The 20,220-nt window shown below is 36.2% G+C and overlaps 2 protein-coding genes across 6 annotated transcripts in view; one reads left to right on the forward strand and one right to left on the reverse strand.

Moving 5' to 3' along the window:
• The window catches only part of RPAP2 (RNA polymerase II associated protein 2), a 36,869-nt gene extending 33,733 nt beyond the window's left edge, over positions 1 to 3,136 (reverse strand). For both annotated transcript variants that reach the window (XM_057373960.1, XM_057373950.1), the window contains exons 1-5: positions 3,076 to 3,136; positions 2,210 to 2,255; positions 1,634 to 1,748; positions 1,298 to 1,396; positions 219 to 284 (exon numbers count right to left, since the gene is read on the reverse strand). In XM_057373960.1, the coding sequence (XP_057229943.1) occupies positions 219 to 284; positions 1,298 to 1,396; positions 1,634 to 1,748; positions 2,210 to 2,255; positions 3,076 to 3,124 (375 nt within the window). In that variant the 5' untranslated portion in view covers positions 3,125 to 3,136. The remainder of the gene's footprint in view (positions 1 to 218; positions 285 to 1,297; positions 1,397 to 1,633; positions 1,749 to 2,209; positions 2,256 to 3,075) is intronic.
• A 36-nt stretch (positions 3,137 to 3,172) lies between these two features.
• Positions 3,173 to 20,217, forward strand: GLMN (glomulin, FKBP associated protein). 4 transcript variants are annotated; one of them, XM_057373908.1, is made up of 20 exons: positions 3,173 to 3,242; positions 3,410 to 3,548; positions 4,769 to 4,840; positions 5,023 to 5,148; positions 6,097 to 6,216; positions 7,215 to 7,323; positions 8,431 to 8,677; positions 9,166 to 9,265; positions 10,210 to 10,397; positions 10,863 to 10,916; positions 11,716 to 11,746; positions 12,106 to 12,195; positions 12,722 to 12,763; positions 12,848 to 12,921; positions 13,229 to 13,313; positions 14,090 to 14,199; positions 15,296 to 15,359; positions 17,403 to 17,526; positions 18,903 to 18,985; positions 19,117 to 20,217. In XM_057373908.1, the coding sequence occupies exons 3-20, from the start codon at positions 4,775 to 4,777 to the stop codon at positions 19,222 to 19,224; spliced, it is 1,821 nt and encodes a 606-aa protein (XP_057229891.1). In that variant the 5' UTR covers positions 3,173 to 3,242; positions 3,410 to 3,548; positions 4,769 to 4,774; the 3' UTR covers positions 19,225 to 20,217. The 4 variants fall into 4 exon arrangements, with proteins under 4 accessions (XP_057229891.1, XP_057229900.1, XP_057229908.1 ...); XM_057373917.1 differs by having other exon boundaries at positions 3,173 to 3,237; XM_057373925.1 differs by lacking the exon at positions 3,410 to 3,548 and having other exon boundaries at positions 3,173 to 3,376.
• Positions 20,218 to 20,220: the final 3 nt, after the last annotated feature.

Genomic DNA, 20,220 nt, shown 5'->3' on the forward strand with positions numbered 1-20,220 from the left:
AAGTAAAACTTCCCATGTTCTGTTTAACTTTAGAAAACACATCTTTGTCTCATCAAAGATACCATCTAGAAACTGAAATACAGAAAAAATTTCATATTCTAACAGTTTATGAAAATTATTTTTGTAAGAACTGAACTATATGAATGCCACTATATGAATATACATATTCTGAAGTTGCTACTATTAAACACATTYTAGAAACAGACTTGTTACCATACCTTTCTTTCAGTGATATCATAAACTCTGTTTGTTTTTGTTGAAATCCTGTACTTCTGCTTTGGCACCTAAAACAACATGTTTTCATCAGCAAGACTGTCAGTTCCATGGTGACTACAGTGAAAACTCCACTCTTATTTCACATATTTACATATACATTCTATTTAACTGAACGGCATACTACAACCACCTTTTCTCTCAATTCTTCTGATGTTGCACATTCTCAGATGTAAGAATGGCAATTTATCTTTAATCATACACATGTCACTAATCAGTAGAAGACAGCCTCATATGTATAAGAAAACACGTGCTGAACTGTAACCAATGGAGCTGACATGGCAGAAACTTTTTCCCTATGTTAAGTGCTGAGCAATTACAGACAGGCAATCCATATCCATTTACATGCTTGTGAGGCTGTACTGTCAGACCCCCACCACTAGTCACAAAAATTCAGAGAGGAGMTTATGTAAAACATTAACAGTTTTGAAATGAACATCTGTGCAAATATATRAAGTCCAAAACAGTAAATTGTTTTGTACTTGAGTAGATTTTTTTCAGATAATCACATGTAGCAGGTATGACATCACAGGTTATCTGACCTCTGAGTTCTGCTTAAGCTCTCATTTATCATACCTAAAGAGGTGTGACTTYGATCTTGACACAGTTGACATACATTTTTATAGTAGATGTACATGCATTAATATAATAATATCTCTGCATTATATTATTTTTCACTGCAATCCTTCTCATAGACATCTGTTACTACACTGACAAAAGAACAAAATTTCAAAGTTTTTCATTCACAAAAGAAGGCCATGAAGCCACAACTCACTCATCTTTATCACTGTCAAAGCAGCTWTATGGATTGTAATTCTGATCATACAGTAACTGCTGTCTATTGATCAAATTTTACCTTTCACTTCAGAAGGATTATACTGAAATGGAATGACATAATGCCTGGCCCATTTCTTGACAACAATCTGTGTTTAATATTCTAAGTTTAAAGTTAAAAAGAAAATGCAAAAAAATAAAAATCGTGAAAAGGTTCCTTTCATAACAGCATTAATGAAAAGCAACTTACATTTTCCAGTTTATTCTGACATAGAGGATAACCACACAGTTTGATGATAGACCGTTCATCAACAATGTCTTTATAATGAGATGGAGTAATACATTTTCCCTAAAGTGACAAGAAAATAGTTTAACAACAGATACTGGAAAACCTGTCATTTTTTGTACTCAAAGCATCTCTTAAGCATATAAACATCTTAAAATTTATAAAAGTTAGGGTACCAGAGCTGGTACAAGAGGGATTCAATATTTTGTCTATTTTCAATTGCAGCAAATTGTTCCAAAAACTTTTTTAAAAAAGTACCGCACTAAGATACAAAACAGTATAAAAACTTGCAACATCTACACAATTTAGAAGGAATTCTTCAGTAATGTCCTCTTCCAGGAGCTGTTCAACAATRGACAATGCTTTTTTCTCAAATTCAATCTTCTTTCTCAGTGCAGCCTCCAGAACTGCTTTCCTRTAACAGAACAGACACTGAATGATAGACAGGGCTGATTTCCATATTTCCATAAACAAGTTTTCAATYGTATTCTTATCTTTTTTTTCTGAAATACAGTAGCATACATTTTTCTGCATCACACCATGTTAGCTGAGCAATGCAACAAGTAACTGGACTAGTTATTCTGTTATAACCACAAAGGGTCATATATTTCATATTGGTTTGCTTCATTTGCTGGAGGAMAGTATTGATTCTTACTGTATTGCAATACACTCTCCAAATTTTCTTGCAAGAGGGAAACCCAGAACTGGCKGGACAAAGAGCCTGGGACAATTTATGGAGTGTTGTCAGGAAAACAGGAACTGGGTAAGACATGAACAATGGGAAATAAAAAGGGAATGTGGAGAATGCAATTTCAAAGTGCCTCAAAGTGAGGCAAAACAAGACAAATGGCACATAGTGTTCCTCAGAAATTATACCTTTGAGCAGCATCTTCATTTTTCAGAGCAGATGAATGCTTATTTCCTAGAAACGTAGAAACATAGAAATTAGGGTACTTTCTAAACAGCGGAGTATGTTARAACCTGAAAAATTTTAAACTGTCTGAACTGTAAGCACAATCAAGGTAATTGCCTAGTAACGTGCTTTTGAAGGCTGTGATTTTACTAAGTTGGTATTCAGCAACCAGTTAGACACACTTTAAGTGYGAAAACAGGCCCAGCTCTTCTCATCCTCATTCCTCCAGTTCTGTATACAGAGAAAAGGGAAAAAAGAATTCTGGCAAGAATTTAGTGTCAGCCACACACCTCCAGCTCAGCTTTACCCCTGCACCCCACTGCTGTCCCCACAGCTGCCCCACCGCAGGGTTTTGCTCCGGGTTAGGTCCAACCCAGTACCCTCACACAGAGTCGCTACTGCCACCCTCGCTGCCACCGAGCACAGCGCCCTGAGCCAGCTCCTGACACGGGTGCCCCGGGCAGCTGCTCCCGKAAGACAAGGGCAACAGGAGGGAAGATAGCGGGCTCTTATCCTAGCAAGGACGCAGCGCTCTGACCAGCTGCACCACCGCCGTCACAGCCCGCGCCCGATGCTCGGAGCGGACCGGCGTGGGCTGACCCCTCACAGCCCGGGGGGATGGCGGGTGCCAGCCCCGCCTTGCCCGGCCCACAGCCCACTGCCCACCACAGCCCCGCACCGGCCCGGCAGAGGCCCACAGAGCGGCCACGGCCAGCCCCCGCTCCCCCCGGCACAGCGGGTTGGGCGAGTCCGCCGCTGTGCCGGTCTGAGGGCACAGGGAGAGCCCAAAGCTCCAGGCAGGGGTGAGGAGAAGGGAACTGGCGCCCACCTGCGCGCCGCCGGCGGGGCTTGCCCGTCCCGGCCGCCATCATGGCCATCCTCGGCGCTCCGCCCGCCGACCTTTCACCCGGGGCGGAGCCGCTGCCGCGGCGGGGCCGGGTCGGGACAGGCGGCAGCGCGGAGCTGAGGGGTTCGGCTGGAAGGGGCTGAGGTCAGGTGAGGTGAGCGGGTGGCCCTGTGATTTTTAATTCAGCCGTGTGTTACAGGCTGAGACTGGCAGCCTCCTYGTCCCAGCCTGCGTGTTGTACCCCCCAGAGAAGGGGCTGCGGTGTCTATTAGGAGCGAGTTTGGTGAGTATTAATAGAACATTTCACATGATTCAGATGCTGCCCACTTGCCGCTGAAGCCTCTAAAAGATCCAGTTAGAAACCGGATTAAGTATTAAGGCCGGAGACCATCTGTGAGCTCAGCCAGTAAATCCCTGGAGCAGCGCGGTGGGTCCTTGGGGTGCGATTCAAGGCTGTAAGTACACGGTGAAGTTCCTGAGGGTTGAAAATGCAAGTGTTGGCGTTCGAAAGTGTGTTAAATTGTTTTGGCGGGATTAGTAACGTTCTGTAGAATCAAGAGCTCAAAGAGTACAACGTGGAGTGATAAAATACGTGGTAATGACTTGGTTAAAATGGCAGGCTAGAAAGGATAGGTTCCAGTGACATAGAGATGTTAAAATGGGCTGTGGAGAATGGAAGTGAGYTTTTTATTCTTTGAATAAAGGGGGGTACACACAGATGCCTTTTAAGCTTTTGTGAGTTATTCCTCTTTTGTTAGCATCCAGATAGGTTCGTTGTCTGTGTGTTTTCTCATCTAGTTTAGGTGAAAGGCTGACGACATTGCATGGAGATATCCGTGTTTTGWTGAATTGTTACCTAATTAACCACGTGTAGAAATAATTGACCCTCACAGTGCTCGTATAATCAGGTTTAGGCCCATGACATTACTTAAAACTATAAAGATTATGGCCGCTGCTATGTTATATCACATGGGATAACCAAGCTTGATTATATGTGTAAGTTGTGGTCCTGGCTGTGTAAAACTTGGTACGTACTCGACATTATTCAAGTGTATAACTTGGTTGTTCTTAGCAAGAAACTTTTAAATTTTAATACCTAGGGGTAAAAGGCCCCTGAATAGTCCAGCCTAGACACTAGGAAGAAATATTGTATATGCAAACTTGATTGGACTGTTGATATAAAGTGGCTTGTTGTTTGGATGAACACCTTCACATCCCAGACATTGAGTTAGTGTATTGCAGTCAGGGCTGAGGAGAAGCTCCTCTGGTCAGAATAGTYATAGAAAATGTAGTGTGTCCTGGGTGTCCATGCTTGGTGTGTGCAGTGAGCCCAGACTTGCTCTGTATTAGCTGCAGTTTTCCCTGTACACGCCCAAAGYAGTCACTGAAACCTTCAGACTTCTTAAGATGACCCAGACAATACTTGAAAAATTGCAGGTTGTTTCCTGTCTGTAATACTGTCTCCTGCAAATATGGGGAAGTAGAATAATATAATATAGTARAATAATATATACTTCTTAAAAATGAATTTTCCCTTATCTTCTAATTATGTAGTCTTTAATATCTATCTAGGTTGTTCTTATTCCTATAAGAACTTTTTTTATAATGTGATTATTTTTTCAGCCTCTGTTTTAAATTCATGTGATATAATACTGCCCTCTTAAATTTATAATAGATTTTGATGCCACAAGAAAACAGTCAAGCTATAATGGCAGTTGATGAACTTCAAGCCATAATACAAAGATGCGTAAGTAGTTTTCTTTCCTTAGATGCAACAAGTGTAAGTAGTGTAAATTTCTCTTCATATATTATAATAAAACCAAAATTACCTCAAAAGACAAGTCAACTGTTCATAGAACTCACTGGGCAGCTAAGTTCAGCCTCCATGTTTCATAGGAATGGAGTTAAACATTCATATTTTCTTTCTAGCAAATTCTGGAAGAAGCTGATTTCAAAGGAGAAGATTTTAACCTGTTTCTGGTAGCAGGTCAGAAATGTTTGGAAGATGGATATGCAGCTCAGTTATTAGAAGTAATTCAAAACGAGAAAAACAAGGTGAGTTTAAGTTTGCCCTATATATTAGTTGCAGTTTTATATTTAATAATGTTAATAAAGAGGGGAAAGCTGCTTTCACTGTGGAGCAAGGCTGTACAAATAAATAGCTAATAAGTTGCCCTAAGTGCACATTATTCTGTGCACTTCAGGTAGCTCACAGAAACACAAGTCACAGTAATCTTAACAAAACCATTAATAAGTTGCTGCATTCCTCCTGCACCATGCCCTGTCTTTTGCCTTTCACTCATTAAAATGTCCTAATCTCATCTTTGGAGTTACTCTGTTTTGTACTTCTCACTCTTGCCCCCATCCCACTGAGGACAAGAGTGAGGAAGCAGCTGGTGGGTGCTTAGTTGCTGTCTGTAGTCCATACCTCAAATGGATATACCAATACTGGCCAAAACTCTTAAGAGCCAACTAGGCTGATGCCAATTTGAAATACTGATGTCTGTGGGCTAGGGATGGTGGGAGAATATAACAAATTGTACAGAGATAAACAGGAAGTTCAGAAAGAAAGTGAAGGATAGAATATTTTGGAAATGTTACCTGGGGTTCACAGTCTGGTTTTGAATTTTGTGAGGCTGGTGTAAAGACTGAAAGTCTTTATCTCCTCAAGTTAAGCATAATTTGTCCAAGCGTTCTTTCAGCACAACTCATCTGCTCAGTYCTGTTTTAAATGTATTGTCATAGACATTTAGAAGAATATTTTGACATGTTAATGTTAATAAGTAGGAGAACACTATACAAAATATGCAGCTGTGTTTATAGGTATGGGGAGAGAATATTATGTCAAATTATGGTAATAGTTATAAAATATTCAGTGACAGTGACAGCAATAGTTACAACCAGGACATTGATTTGTTGTCACTTTTGGTCTTACGTRCAATCTTTCTGGGTTTAGAAGACATGCAGTCTTTTTGGTTTATTCTCTGAAAATCTGGTTTTTAGGTTATCATCAAGAATATGGGTTGGAATCTCATTTCTCCTCTTGTCAGATGTATTTTCATGTATGAACAAGAAGATGAGAAGCGAGAATACTGCCTGAGGATACTAGATCAGTTGGCAGAGGTATGGTTTTGAAATACATTATTGTGATACAACAATGGTAGGGAAGTCCTGCACAGAAAGGGGTGCTAGATCATTAATCCACAAAGCTAATACACCAAAGGCCAGTTTTACAAACATTTGTAGAATTCAATTCTGACAATATTTGCATCATGAATCTACATCACTTGGATAAGCTGCTCTTGGTTTAATGTTCTGCCGCCTCAATTTGAAGGTACAGTGAATTCSAAATTCATGGTGCATGTTCAGTGGGTAGGACTCTTTCTTTGGAAGTGGTAGCCTGAGCATCAGAGATGGTTTTTTTTTCACATTATAATGAGCTAAGTTAATCTAAAGGACACARTCTTAGCTAACTTGAGTAAAACTTACTGTATGTTGCCAAATGCATTTTCTACTATCTAATTCAAGGTCTCTCTGTTCACGTTCTCTCTTTAGCTGTTTCAAAACTGTTCTAYAAGACCTTGAAATTTTTCACTTACCTGTGTCTGAATAGTATTTATTTTTCTATTTTCTATGATTCACTCTGCAAAGTCTTTTCKTTAAATCATTCATCCTTCTTCAATATGAGAATGATTACCTGATGATTCTGATGGAGTAGGAGTGGAAAAATGTTTTAATCTGTGAAACAARCTCATTCTCTTTCATTTATGCACTTCCAAAACAAGTTGCAAGCTTGAGTTAAATTCACACTCAAATTAGTCTTCTCTCTCTGCTCCTAAAGAGTAGTTTGCAAGGGTATGGAGCTTTTTACAGCTCAGGTTTAGTGTTAGTTTTTACTCTTACATGTTTTCAGCTCATATAAAAATGTACACACACACCTAGTCCATAGCAGACATTAATTGTAGGCAAGTACTTATTGTTCATACTTGTTTTCCTAAATCTTATCTCAGATGTTCAGATCTGCTCTCTTGACATTCAGGAATTTCTGTGTTGGAGTGGGGATTAATTTTTTTTTGTTATGACCATGGTTACCAGAAATATACATTGTTCCTCTCTTGCAGCTCTGCAATCCCAAGGAACTTTTTTTGGGTTTACTTGAGCAGATTGAGCAGACCTCTGGAGAGCAAGTGTGCCAAACTGTCATGTTATTGCTTCAGCCTTTGCAGACAGGTAGAATTCAGTTTATGATGTGATTTCTGAATTATTTTCTCATTTATATATCAATTTAGTTTAGCCTTTGCTGTAATGGTTGCAGAATATATCTGTCCTTACAGGCTTTACAGTCTGTTATATTCTGCAAAATAATACAAGGCACAAATTTCATGCTTATATTGGCCTGTTAGAATAAGCTTTTAGATGGGACTAAAAACATAAGCTGAAAAAGCAATATTCAGCTATTTTTTGTTATTTACAAGCATGTGGTCCTATTACAATTATATTTAGAGGTAAAGCACTCATGCTGTTGCAGAAATAGAGAATCACATGGATTTGTGAAATCCTTCATTATTTAACTTTTAAAGCATGCAATTCTATTTTTTTTCTACTATAAAACTTCCATTTCGATTGAAGCATGTTGAAATACTATAATGGTGATGGGGGAGTGGTTTTGAGGATTACATATGAAAATTTAAAATGTTGGGTTTGGCCATTCTCTTAGTAGGTAACAAGCAGTAGTTTGTTTTGTTATGTGAGATTAAATTAAGTGCTGTGTATCAAGTTGAAGTCTGATTGTAGCAATCTCCAAGATGTGTTATTGTATTATGTTAGAATTTAACGTGAGAAATTGTGGTTTTTTGGATAGCCAACCTGCAGTTAGTCTGCACTGAGTCCAGTTAAAGTGGAGAGCTTCTGGTGCTGCTTCCTCAGTTTGGAAGAATCTCTGTTGGTTTTGCCATGGAGTAAAAATCAGTTCTGAGCTGCCTCAGGTAGAGTCACTTCTCAGCAGAAACGCTGGGCCAYTGTCCCAGGCTTTGCCAAGCACAAAAGGAGTCTAGTAGTAAATGCATTTGCCAGGTCAGATACGTATTATTTCACTTAGCCCAGTTCTAGAAAAGTGGATATTTTTTTTGGTCCTCTTCATGGTGCTGTGAAGATGTTTAGTCTTGCTGGATTTGCTCATGTGATTTCAGGTATCAGTCCCTCTCCTTCCCTGAAAATCAAATGTTTTCTTATGTAGTCCTGTTTTTCTTCATGTTTTTCTCTACTAAGTAATAACTTAATTGTCTCCAAATGTTCTCTCTTCTTTTTCCCTTTTCTTTTTTATTTTCTTGCCTTCAGTGCTTTTGAAACTTCAGAACAAGAAGGCCTACTCAGTGGGTTTGTCATTGGCCATGATTATGAATCAGCTCACTCCCTTACCTGTACCTTATACAARACAACAAATACAAGAAGATAAACTTGGTCTCTGTCAATGTTGTAATGCAGTGGTGGACTTTGCTAAACCTTTTGTGAATGAAGTTGTTAAAAATATGGAAAAGTCATCAGAATACAATGATACGGAGCTGAAAGAAGAATTAGTAAAATTGTGAGCRTTTTATGTCAGTGTTATCTATTCCTGTAATGTGACAAAATGAACAGTAGCTATTTATTATATAGGTAGCAAATAAATCACCTTTTAGTGTTTTATAATGCTGCCAACATATATCTAACTAATGTGGCATTTTGACAAAGAACCCCTAAATAGGCCTTATATATTTATGAAGTGTGARAAGAAAAGTCAAAGCTAATTTCTTTTTAGTACAGGGAAATGGTAAAGAGTTATTAATTGCTATGTTGTAAAGCTGTTTGGTATTCCAAATTTGCAACAGTGAGGATAATCACAGTCTGAAGGTGAAGCCTAAGAAATGTTTCTATAGGAGATACGGTTTTGTTTTTTATTTTAATTCTCCTTGGAATACCTTGAATAGCAGCAGCTAATATGAATATAGGCATTGTTCTTGGTTGTCAATGATGCTATAGTAGTCTGTATTTATGGCTGCATTGATGGTTTAGTTCCACCCCTTTCTATTTCAGCTGTATGAAAAGCCTGAAATACCCATTATTGACAGCTCAGCTTGAAGAACTTGAAGGCATTGAAGAACATCCTTTTCGGCATTTTGCAACTGAAATTATAGTGAGTACCATCAAAATAAATTACAGTGTGTGCAGAACCAGTGATCTAGTTCATAATTGCCTGTAATTTGTTCTAGAGCTYATTTTGATTGGTTAGTGGGGTGACTTGCTGGGCCTTGTGAGATATATCCTGCCTTTCCTGTTGGGCACTGTCCAAACCCATGTTTTTAATGCTAATTATGAATTGCCTTTTCTTCTCTCTCAAGAAATTTACCTCTGTTTATGCCATTAGGTAGTGAGAGCTGAASCTAAGTTCAGTAAGTCATGCTTTGACTGTCTGACATCTTGTGTAATCCTAATTTTCCAAAATGTGCCATTCTGGATGTTGGGTTTGGACAATGCCAGAATAGTCAGCTGACCCTGATCTCCCGTGTGAAGGGCTTGGGGGGTAACCACAGTAGTGTTTTTGATGCACAAATGTCTGGTGTTCTTGTGTTGTGCATCACGGGACAGAAAGCCATACAAAGCAATTCAATTCTAACTTACAGCAGGGCTTGCCTTTAGCAGCTAAACGTTGTGTTCTGTATTGACTAGTGAGAAAAAAACCAAAATATTGAGTTTTCTGAGGTCCAAAAAACACAGGGATCCTATGGTATAATGTGTTTTTGAACGCATTGTTACTCACAGCATTGGAAATAAAGGRGCTGATCTGGGAGTTTGCAGGTTACCTTTCTTTTGCTAATGTTTGTGTCCTTGACTTTGGTACCTTAGTAACATTCTTCTAGATAACACTAGTTATTTTTCCTGCAATTTTTGGTGTGTTTGTGCATTTATAATAAATATCACATTTATATTAATTTATATGTTATAAATACAACATAATTATAGTCATTTATATGCATATTGTACAAGAGAATGTACTGTAAATACAATTAGGGCTTTAAAACTTAATTGGTATACAGGTATTGTAAAGGCAACTATAGGAAATCTGTATTTCTTTCTTAGGGTATTTTGTGGAACATAAGAGAATTAATACCATTGGTGTTTGCACATCATAAAGGCAAAATGCCACCCTGGGAGAATCAGGAGTTTGCAGACATAGAGCAGAAGGATTCYGCTGATTCTTTGGCCTGTCTGTCGTATCTGATGTTTGTTCAGCACTTTGGTGTCGAATGTTTTCCAATGGTTTTTAGGTAAGAACTATTCTTTCTCATAAGTGTGTGGTAAGAGGATTCTGTGACTGTGAAGATTCTTTCTGAGTGGGAGAGAACTTTGTGAATGGCTATGAATAAAAACTGAGTATTTCACTAGTGTTAATTTTATGTCAACCTTTGTGCATTTATATTTCATGTAACTTACAAAGAATATATTGTTGCAGATTACTGTATTGTAGTTTAATTTTAGATGAGCTGTCCTTTAACAGAAACTGGTATGATAAGCCAATGTGCTGAAAATTAATGTGCATTAAACGTTCATTTACATATATATAGACAGTTCTTAACAGTGATTTGACTTACAATTTTTTGTCTATTTAAAAATTAATAATTTTAGGATGATATTTTAATTTTTTTAAGAATACTAATCTTGTCAAATATATTAATTAGGTGCAAAAGTAAATGACTTATGCGGTTTAATGTAGCTTAATTCTTCTCTTCTAGTCCATCATACCTTCTGCTATCCAATATGCCGCATATTGAAGTGCTGCTGAAAAGGTAGGCTTTGTGGAATTTGCAGGTTTAGATAGTGTGTGGGATCTTTTACAGTAATTCATAAAATCAAATTTGTAATTTAGGTGAGTTCAGAGGATGTTTTTAAACTTAAGCATTAAAATAGCAAATTCCACTATAAGATGGCTTCTTTTACTAAGAAGTAGAAGTTGCCTAAACGTTTATACATAGTTTTCATTTTGTATTGTGATACCATTTCTAGAAGCTTTATTCTGAAAATCTAAAATTAAGGTAAACACATGCAGAATAGTTTCAGTGTATATGTACCTGCATTTCTATTACAATTATTACTAAAGGCAACTATTGTGATAATATTTATTTGAATGTATTCTGACATGATATGCAAAATGATAAAAGGTCAGAGCTTCTAGAGGAAATCGAATTTATATATATATTGTGATTATTTCACTTTCTGTAAGCAGCACTTAGCAAATAGCTTCTAGCACTGCTGTGGAAGTCAATTTTCCTATTATGACTGCATACAATTTCATTTTCTTTGGTAATTGGTGTCTCAAGACCTGTGAGAGATGGCACTACTTTTGAGCACTTAAAAATACTGAGGGGAAAAATAGTAATTTTTGACTGTTAAGAGATGAGTCTAATGTTCAAGTCCTCATCAGCAAGTTTATTCTAAAAATCTTTGAGAAGAGTAATGAAGATTCTATGTTCAGGAAATAGCATGAAAGTTGTTGAGGGGCAAGTTCTTGTTGACCTGTTCTGCTATTTCTTCTGAAATATCAACTGTTTTAAATGAAGAACTTAAATTTGTTTTCTTTTTTTCTAGAACAGAAGAATCTATATTATCTAAAGGACTTGTAAGTTGTTTTTTTAAATTAAATTTTCAATGTTAGAATGTTTTATTTTTTCAATATAAGGAATGGTAAAACTTCCATTTCCCCTTCTAGAGAGGTACAACTGATAGTTCAGATAATAGTTCCAGAAATATTTGGAGGCTTAATTAAGTTCTTCAGTCTTACAAATACCTGTATTTATTGAACTTCACAGTCCTGCATAAATGTTTAAATTACAGCTACCCCCATATTTGCAGCTGCTAGGAATGTGCAGTATCTGAATGAGTATAAGTGAAGGCTGTTTTAGCCATGAAATGCTAAGCTGATACATTAATGTCCTGTGCATAGCGTTGGCAGCTTCCTTTTCTTTTCCCCACCTGCAGGATCTGTTCGAGAGCTGTTTACTGAGAATGGAAGATAACAGCCTTCTCCATCACTATTTGGAATTCAGAGACTTCATTAATGTACCTCAGGTAATAAGCAATGTACAGAAGTCTTCGAAGTTTGATTAGAAATAATTCCTGGCTGTCCTCTGGGTGTTTGAGAGAGGGCATATTACTGGACCTTTAGACACCCCTGCTGTTAAATTCGTATCGTCAGTGTCTTGCTATACAGAATTGATTCTCTTTTCTATCTGCTACAGCATGAAGTTTCAGTGACAATTAAAATACACCTATGTACAGGTCACTGAAGCAGGTGGGCACAGAGCTTAGTTGGTGCTTGCTCATTTTTGCCTCTTCCTTGTCAATCTGCTGCATGACCACAGCCTTATCTGGAACCAACAGTACAAGAACAGTGTTCTTGTATATTAGCCCTGGCATTYTGACCACTGTAGTTAGCATGAATTTCTCTCATAACAATCTTCCCATAATCACCTGGTCATTCTCAAGTGGGTTTTTTGTTTGGTTGTTTTTTTTTAAAGTCTGGAGTAGTTTTAGTTACTGTGATGTAATGTAATAATTGGCATACAATTATAAATTATATTTCCTTTGACTGCAGGATTTGGTGAAAATTATGACCCTTTGTCCCATGGAGAATATGGTACGTTAAGAAGCCGACAGAATCAGTTAAGTGCTGAACTAATTTCTGTAGAATTCATCTGATAAACATCTCTGTTTTCTTTAGAGAAAGAAGAGTTTAAATATTTTGCAGCTGTTCATAGACAAGTTTGACACAGAGGGAAAATACACTTTATTCAGGTATGCTTCCAAGTTACTGTAGATTGTATAATATTAGCCTTAGTGCAGCTTAATTGCATAGATACAATGATTTCTGACAGAATTTCCATCTGATAAACCACATTAAGTTTACTATGTTAATTTTTTGATAAATATTGAATTTTGATTACTTCTTATAAAATTAGCTTATGTAAGCCAGTGTGTAAAGGTTACATAGTCATACTGTTTTTCTGTGTTAAAACTCCCACTTAGTGAATATTATCTAAGTTTTGAGCTAACTCTGTGGGCAGCTTTAAAGAGATAATATCTTCATTTTGTTTGTTTGAAGGTGTTTACTGAAGACAAGCAACCATGCTGGTGTGGAAGGATACATTATTAAAAATATAAARGATCAGATTCACTTAGCGTTAAAGGTGAGGCTGTTACCAATAGAAAACTAGTTGCCATCTCAAAATTCTGTCAGTATTATGTTAAGCTGTATATCTATAGCTTAAACTTTGAGTGATGCATCAAAAAAAATCCACTTTTAAAAGAAACATAAAATTGGAAAATTTTAATAAAAACATTACTTTGGCTTTTTCTGTGCGTACATATTTAGATTATAATTTTACAGTTTTTAATTGCACAATCTTATTGTATTTTTCTAAGGTGTTATTGCCTTTTCTGTGCTTGAAAATACATTTTTTTCTTAAAGTGGAATGGCTCAGTATATTGTTTTATCCCTACAGTTCCTCATTTCTTTAATATAATTAAAATATTACAATTCAGGTAGAATTCCTAATTTTTTCTTGGCTTTTATGATGACAGTTAGAATTTTATTATGAGTGATTTGCAAATGATAAATCCGTCAGGAAGGATTGAGCTAGATCAAAGCCATTTTAATCTCACATTTTATAATAATTTATACCAGAAAGTTGGGGAAATTAATTAAAACTAAAGCATTAGCTTTTTACTATGCAACTTCAGAATTCTCTTACTACATTTCTTTCCTGGCCGTCAAAAAGACACATAATTTTAAAATTATGAAAAGGCTGGTTTGTGTGCTTCACTCACAGATGATAATTAGAAAACCGATCTTCCAGTGTTTTATTTTTTTTTTTAATTTTATGTTTCATACAAATTATTGTTTAAGTTATTATTTAAGTCCTAAATTTTGCACTCAGCTAAACTTTCTGTATTTTTTTTTCAGAAGGAATATGACAACATTTGGTTTACAGGACATCACCTGATCTCCCTTCTAGATTTAGTACTTTCACTTCCAGAAGGTGCTGAGACTGATCTTCTGCAAAACTCAGACAGGTGAGTTGTAATCACAGAGGCTTTCTCCTTTATCATTTAAAAAGACTTCAAGGTACCTYATTACATTGATGTGTATGGTCATTTAATTAATGAGGGGACAACATATATGTATTTTAAGTTTTTGGAACTAAAACTGGAAATGGTCACTTATTTCAACCAGCTCGGTGTAGAAGAATGTCACAATGCCATTATATTAATTTTTAACAATAAAAAAGTGTTTACCCGTCCATTCCCTGAGGATGTAAGACTTCAGATGGGAAATTGCATAATTAAAGGGTAAAGCATTATTTCTTCAGGTATGGTTTGTCAGCTCTCTGCAGAAGCATTTGGAGGAATAAAAGCAATGTGGTATATTATCTAATGTGATACAGGGGATTAACAATTATCAGATGCAGCTTACAGTGCAAGGCATTTTTGAGGCTGTTTCACAGATTGCTGCTGGGAATCCTGAGTAGGATTACAGATTCACATGAACAGTAAATAACTGCATTGAAAAATTTTTAAAAATAACTGAAATGTCTCTGCAAATCTCCTGTATATAGGRTAAGTCTTCTTATATAACGAGTGACATGATGATGCTTGGGCTTGTAAATCAGTGGGGTGATAATGTCCAGATGGACACATACCTGCTTAAAAAAGCCTAGAAGTATCATGTGTATAATTTTTATTTGGAAAAAACAATAAATRATTTCTGCTCAAAAGTATGGTAAAATAAAAGCAAAAAACTTAAACTAAAAAGCATTCAAAAGTAAAGATTCAGTGCAGAATAAAACTGTCACACTAGATTAAAATCGACTTTGGATCACTAGTGATGGATATGATAAATTCTGTGATAAGATTCTGTCTCTTCAGAGAACTGTTTCCCTCACCATCTCCAGCCTTCTCCAATCAGATGACAGCTTCAGTGTTACTTGCAAAGTGAGAACTGTTCTATGGGCATCAGACTGGTGCTCTAGATGAAGCTGTACTGCTCAACAGATTGGGGTTTGCTTTTTGTACGAATGGATACTCTTAGGACATCTGGCTAAGGGACAACTTAAATGGCTATCCTGCTAATAGTGCTCTAGGTTATAAATGGTATGTTTTTAATTTACAGGATTATGGCATCACTAAATCTGCTGAGGTACTTAGTCATTAAGGATTGTGAAAGTGATAATCAAGTAAGTACTAATTGATTTGATAGTCATTGATTAGCTGAGAGCTGGATTCACATGAACACTTTTCCATTATTCAAATAGAATGGTTTTTGCATTTTTCTTTGCAATGGTTAACTTCAAAGAAGTGATGCTTTTGTGAAGACATTGGGAAGTATGTGTTATGTTCCTTTATKCTGATGAAAAATCTTGCATATATACTGTTACTGTAAATAAACTAATCCTTTTACTCTGTGATCTATGTCCATAACATTAGAGTATGCCACCACAAAATCACATACCCAGCTAGTGTTCCCATATGAAAAAAATTGTTTTCTTGCTTATTTATTCACTGGTATCCCTCAAACCTCCAAGTGGATTTCTTTATAACAATAATAATACAATAATACATTTTTATGGTTTCTAAAATACAGAAAAAAAATCTCATCTATTTTTAGACTAATTTGAGATCTAGGARTAAGTTTTCTAAGTGCCTAATAACATTACTAGTCTAAGTAGAATAGCAGTGAAATAACTGGCACTGATCGCCAAAACTAATGAAAATGAAAAGCAAAAAAAGCTTTTAGTGGGTGCATTTCTAATTCATTGTTTATGTAATTAGTTAATATTGATAGACTATATCTGTTTGTCATGTTTAATGGGTGATTACTCTTTAAGTACTCATGATGGTTCACTCTGTTGCAGGTAAATACATAGCTTTGTAAGAAAAGTAAGAATTCCTCTTTTATTCCTACTAAAAAATCACATACATTAGCACTCAGCTGCTCTAACAGTGCTGCCTATTACCTGGCAAAAAGAGTGTCTGTACAGTTTGAGGGAAAAAAAATAGCATCACATCTTCTGAAGATTTTCCCTTAAATTTAGGCTCTGTCAGTTCTTCTTGACTTCCTCTCTATCTTCATTTAGTGCAAGTGAGGCAGAAAGAAAATGCCTCCTTTCATGTCAGTTCAGATATTTTGATTGCTGTGTAACAAGCATTTTCATTAATCAAGTTTAAAAATAAGCTTTTTTCTATAAAGTTCCTTTTTTAGCCATGTTCTGGTGGAAGTAATTACTGATCTTCTTATTTGAATGGTTAACTTTGTGTCATTTAGTATTAAAATTCAGTGAATTTCCACTGTCATTAGTGAACTCACTGTATTTAACATTGAAAATTCTTATTTTTATCATCCTTATTCTGCCCCGTGAGGATACTGCCTGAAGAAAGGAGTTGTTGTATAAATGGCTCCTATATCTAAGGACACAAAGGCTGCTTTRTATTTGTTTCCTTCTACAGCAGTTTTGTAACTACAAGCTTATTTTCCTCTATGTAACCGTGAACAGCCTTGTTTTTGATCATCTTTTGAGCATCTTGTACCTTTTGCTTCCTGAGTGCCATTATTATGAGCTCCTTCTTTCCACCCATGCTAAACTGGGGAGTATTTCATTGTCACTGTGGTTACTGTGCTGAAGGATGGGACAGTAATATTCTCACAAAGCCTTTCAAATGCAATATAGACATTTAGAAGCATGATATTTATCAGAACTTTCATTTGGCATCGCAATACACTGTTGAATCAGTAATATTAATTTAAATACATGTTCTGTTTTGCTGCTGAATTACCTGAGAGGAGCCTACACCTGCCATTTACTTGCTGTAGAGATTCTAGCCTGAGGAAGGGTCTAGAACCTCTCCTCCAGATGATCAAGACTCTTTCAGCTTTGCTTACAAAAAGAAGCTGAAAATGTGCATTTCCACTGCTGTAGTTAGCAGCCTACATACTAAATCCTCCCTCCCTCTGCCCCCCCCCCCCCCCCCCCCCCCCCCCGTTTTTTTTTGACTGCTTCATCGTCCAAACAACAAACAAAGTAAGGGAGAGGAAGAGGAGCCTGAATATACATCACAATGCTGTTTATGCCTAAATGCATGTCTGAATTACTTCTTTTTCTCTCTTCCTCCCACCAGAAGTGTAAGTTACAAAGACTAGTCAAAAAACTTGTACTCAAAAGCTTAGTATTGCAATGCTTCATGAAAACTATTTTGTAACCTTCTCTGTTCTGTTTGAATAGACCGGGGTATGGACCACACTTGGCAAGATAGAGCAGAACTTCTTAAAGCCACTGCGTGTAGGACTCAATATGTCCAAAGCRCATTATGAAGCAGAAATAAAAAATAAGAAAGAAAACAGAAAAGGTTAGTTTTTGTTGGTTTTTTTTGTTAGCTTTTGTTGTATCTAGAAGCTTTGGTAATCCTTTGGAAATTAAAAACTGGTGAATAAGGTCTAGATGAGGTTTTATTTAACTGTTGACACTCTTCTAAACTTCAAATAATAATTCAGTAGTTGATATATAAAAAATTTTTGTAAGTGATCAGGAAAATCTGAATTTGATTATCTGTCATCACATTTATAAATCTTACGGAAACCTAATAGAACTACCACATGAAGACCTTCAGAGCTTGTTCTGCATTTATACTTTYGATATTGATCTTACAAAGAAGCAGCTCAGTCTCTCTGAATACATAACCCTTAGGTTTCATACCAGGTGTGGGGGGGTTAATATGAGAAGAAATAAGTCACACAGTGCTCTCTAAAGCCTGAAGCACTACTTTTTTTTTTTTTTTTTTTTTTTTTTTTAACCTGACACACAGAATCAGATTCTGCTCTGGGTTAAGCAGACACATTACACGAGGCACAAGAGCTGTAGCTGCTTTAGGCAATCTCTCTGGATGTCAGATCCTCTGTTCCTTGTGGTCTCCAGGATAATTAAAACAGCCCAAGGAATTTGTGTCTGCTACTGAAAATGTCAATACAGYTTTTTGCCCCTAGTCTTATCCTCTTCTGTTGAAAACTGTGTAAGTATGAGGCAAAGAAGGGTATTTTTTTTTTCTCAAGACAACCTGTGGATATCTTTCTTAAGGGAATCCTTCAAAATTAATCAGGAAGCTTTTTCTTAAGTCCCTCTTACATGTCTCTAGTGTTTGACAAAGTATAAAGATATAGAGAGTTTGGAGAGAACATTTAACAGTAAGTGGTTTAGCTTTCTTCCCCAGTGTATAATCTTTGTAAGCATTACATTGAATTTCAAATATGTGGTCTGAATGTAAGAGGTTTTTGCCTTATTTTTCAGAACTGTCCTTGTAGCTTAGCCTGCTGCAAGTAATCTGTCTGAAACAGAAGCCTGCAGCCTTTTCTTAATAAACTAAGTATTTTATGTCTGGATTAAATTTAAAGAACCTCCTACTATCTCCCTGGATGTGGAAATATTAAAAATGTATCAAAAACTGACCATCTAACATTTTATTTTTCCCTTCATAGAGTATGTGAGCTCTCTAAAATTGGTTTTCAGTTACAGATCTTGCCCRTTTAGTGATGTAGGCATTTGCGTTACAGAAAATGTAAAGACAGTTGGATTTTAATGCTATATTCCTCTTAAAATTTTGCATCCTCTCTCATGCATTTCATCAATCTGTAGATTTCTATTCTTAACAATTAATTAACAATCATAAAATGCCAATATTTTCAATATTCTTTTAATTCTAACAGTCATGTTGGTTGTTTTCTTCTACAGAGGCACACAGTTCTAAGACAGTTTGCTCTCTAACTGTTAGTGGGGAAAAGATGCCTGCCATGACTACTGGAATGCAGCTTCAAGTGAGTTTGCACTTCTCTTCAGAGTCACTCAGAAGTACTGGCATTTTTTTTTCAATGTGGAGACAAAAGTAAATGTACAATGGGTAAARAAAATCTGATAAAAGTAACATTCATCTTTCTTGTCATTTCAGGTTTTACACTCAGCTCTCTTCACATTTGATTTAATAGAAAGTGTTCTAGCGCGAGTAGAAGAACTCATTGAAGCGAAAACAAAAGCTGTAATGGATGAAAATAGTTAAGTCAGCTGAAGTGTTTGAATTAACATACTCCTCACAAGATCATTTGGACTATGAGACTTCAATTACAAAGAAGGCCACCACCTGTCAAAGAAGAGCAATTTTGAGTGGCCTCCTCCAGAAGAATAGCAAATACTGCTCTTCATAAGTCTTGTTGCTGTTCTTCATTATTTTTGTTTGCTATTGTTGCATGGGATTTGCAGATATGGTCTATTTACTCGTCTTCGGAATTTGATGCTTTTTCTTACATTTAGAAACTAAATACAAGGCAGGGGTTCTACCTCTTTAGCAAGGAGGTATGGCTGGGCATTTATTTTTTTTTATTTTTCAGAATTTGTTAGGTAATAGTTGCTGACTGGTGTTGTGAATTACAGAGATTTTTATCAAGTGACTGAAGAACCATTAATTAAACAGCCCTGTTTAAGCATAAGGTATTTTTATTAGCGTATTTTAATGTTGACAAACAAGCTTCTATGTTTGCAAACAGGACTGCAAGGTACAGATAGATAACAGTATAGAATATACTATCTATAAATAGTAAGAACACTGTGGCAAAGGAAACCAGGTTAAAAGAAAAACATATCAACGTTGAGCCAAATAAGACGTTAAAACATAGTAACATAACAGAGAACAGTTCTGTTTAAAAARCAGTGTAAGGTTTTATACATACAGCTGCTTATTCTTGGGAAGCCTGAATTTTGGAATTGTTTTGATCATCCTTATCTTTAATCATACAGTTTTTCTTAAGATACAATAAATATTTTGGGAAATTATTTATAAACAATTCAGAACCAAGATAAAAGTAAGGATGTCTTTTCTATAGTGCAGCTATACCACTTTTCCCCCCTTATAAAGTACATTTGGTATCAAGTATGCTATTTTTCACTGTATAGTTATTTAATATGAATTTTCATTCCAAAGGCATATGTTGTATGTAGTCTTTTGAAATGTAACTATATTTTTAAGAACATTCTATATTTTGTTTAAAATGTAGCCAGT

Source organism: Malurus melanocephalus, unplaced genomic scaffold (assembly GCF_030028575.1).
Source record: "Malurus melanocephalus ecotype Western Australia unplaced genomic scaffold, MMel_1.1 scaffold_8, whole genome shotgun sequence".
In the NCBI taxonomy this organism is placed as follows: domain Eukaryota; kingdom Metazoa; phylum Chordata; class Aves; order Passeriformes; family Maluridae; genus Malurus; species Malurus melanocephalus.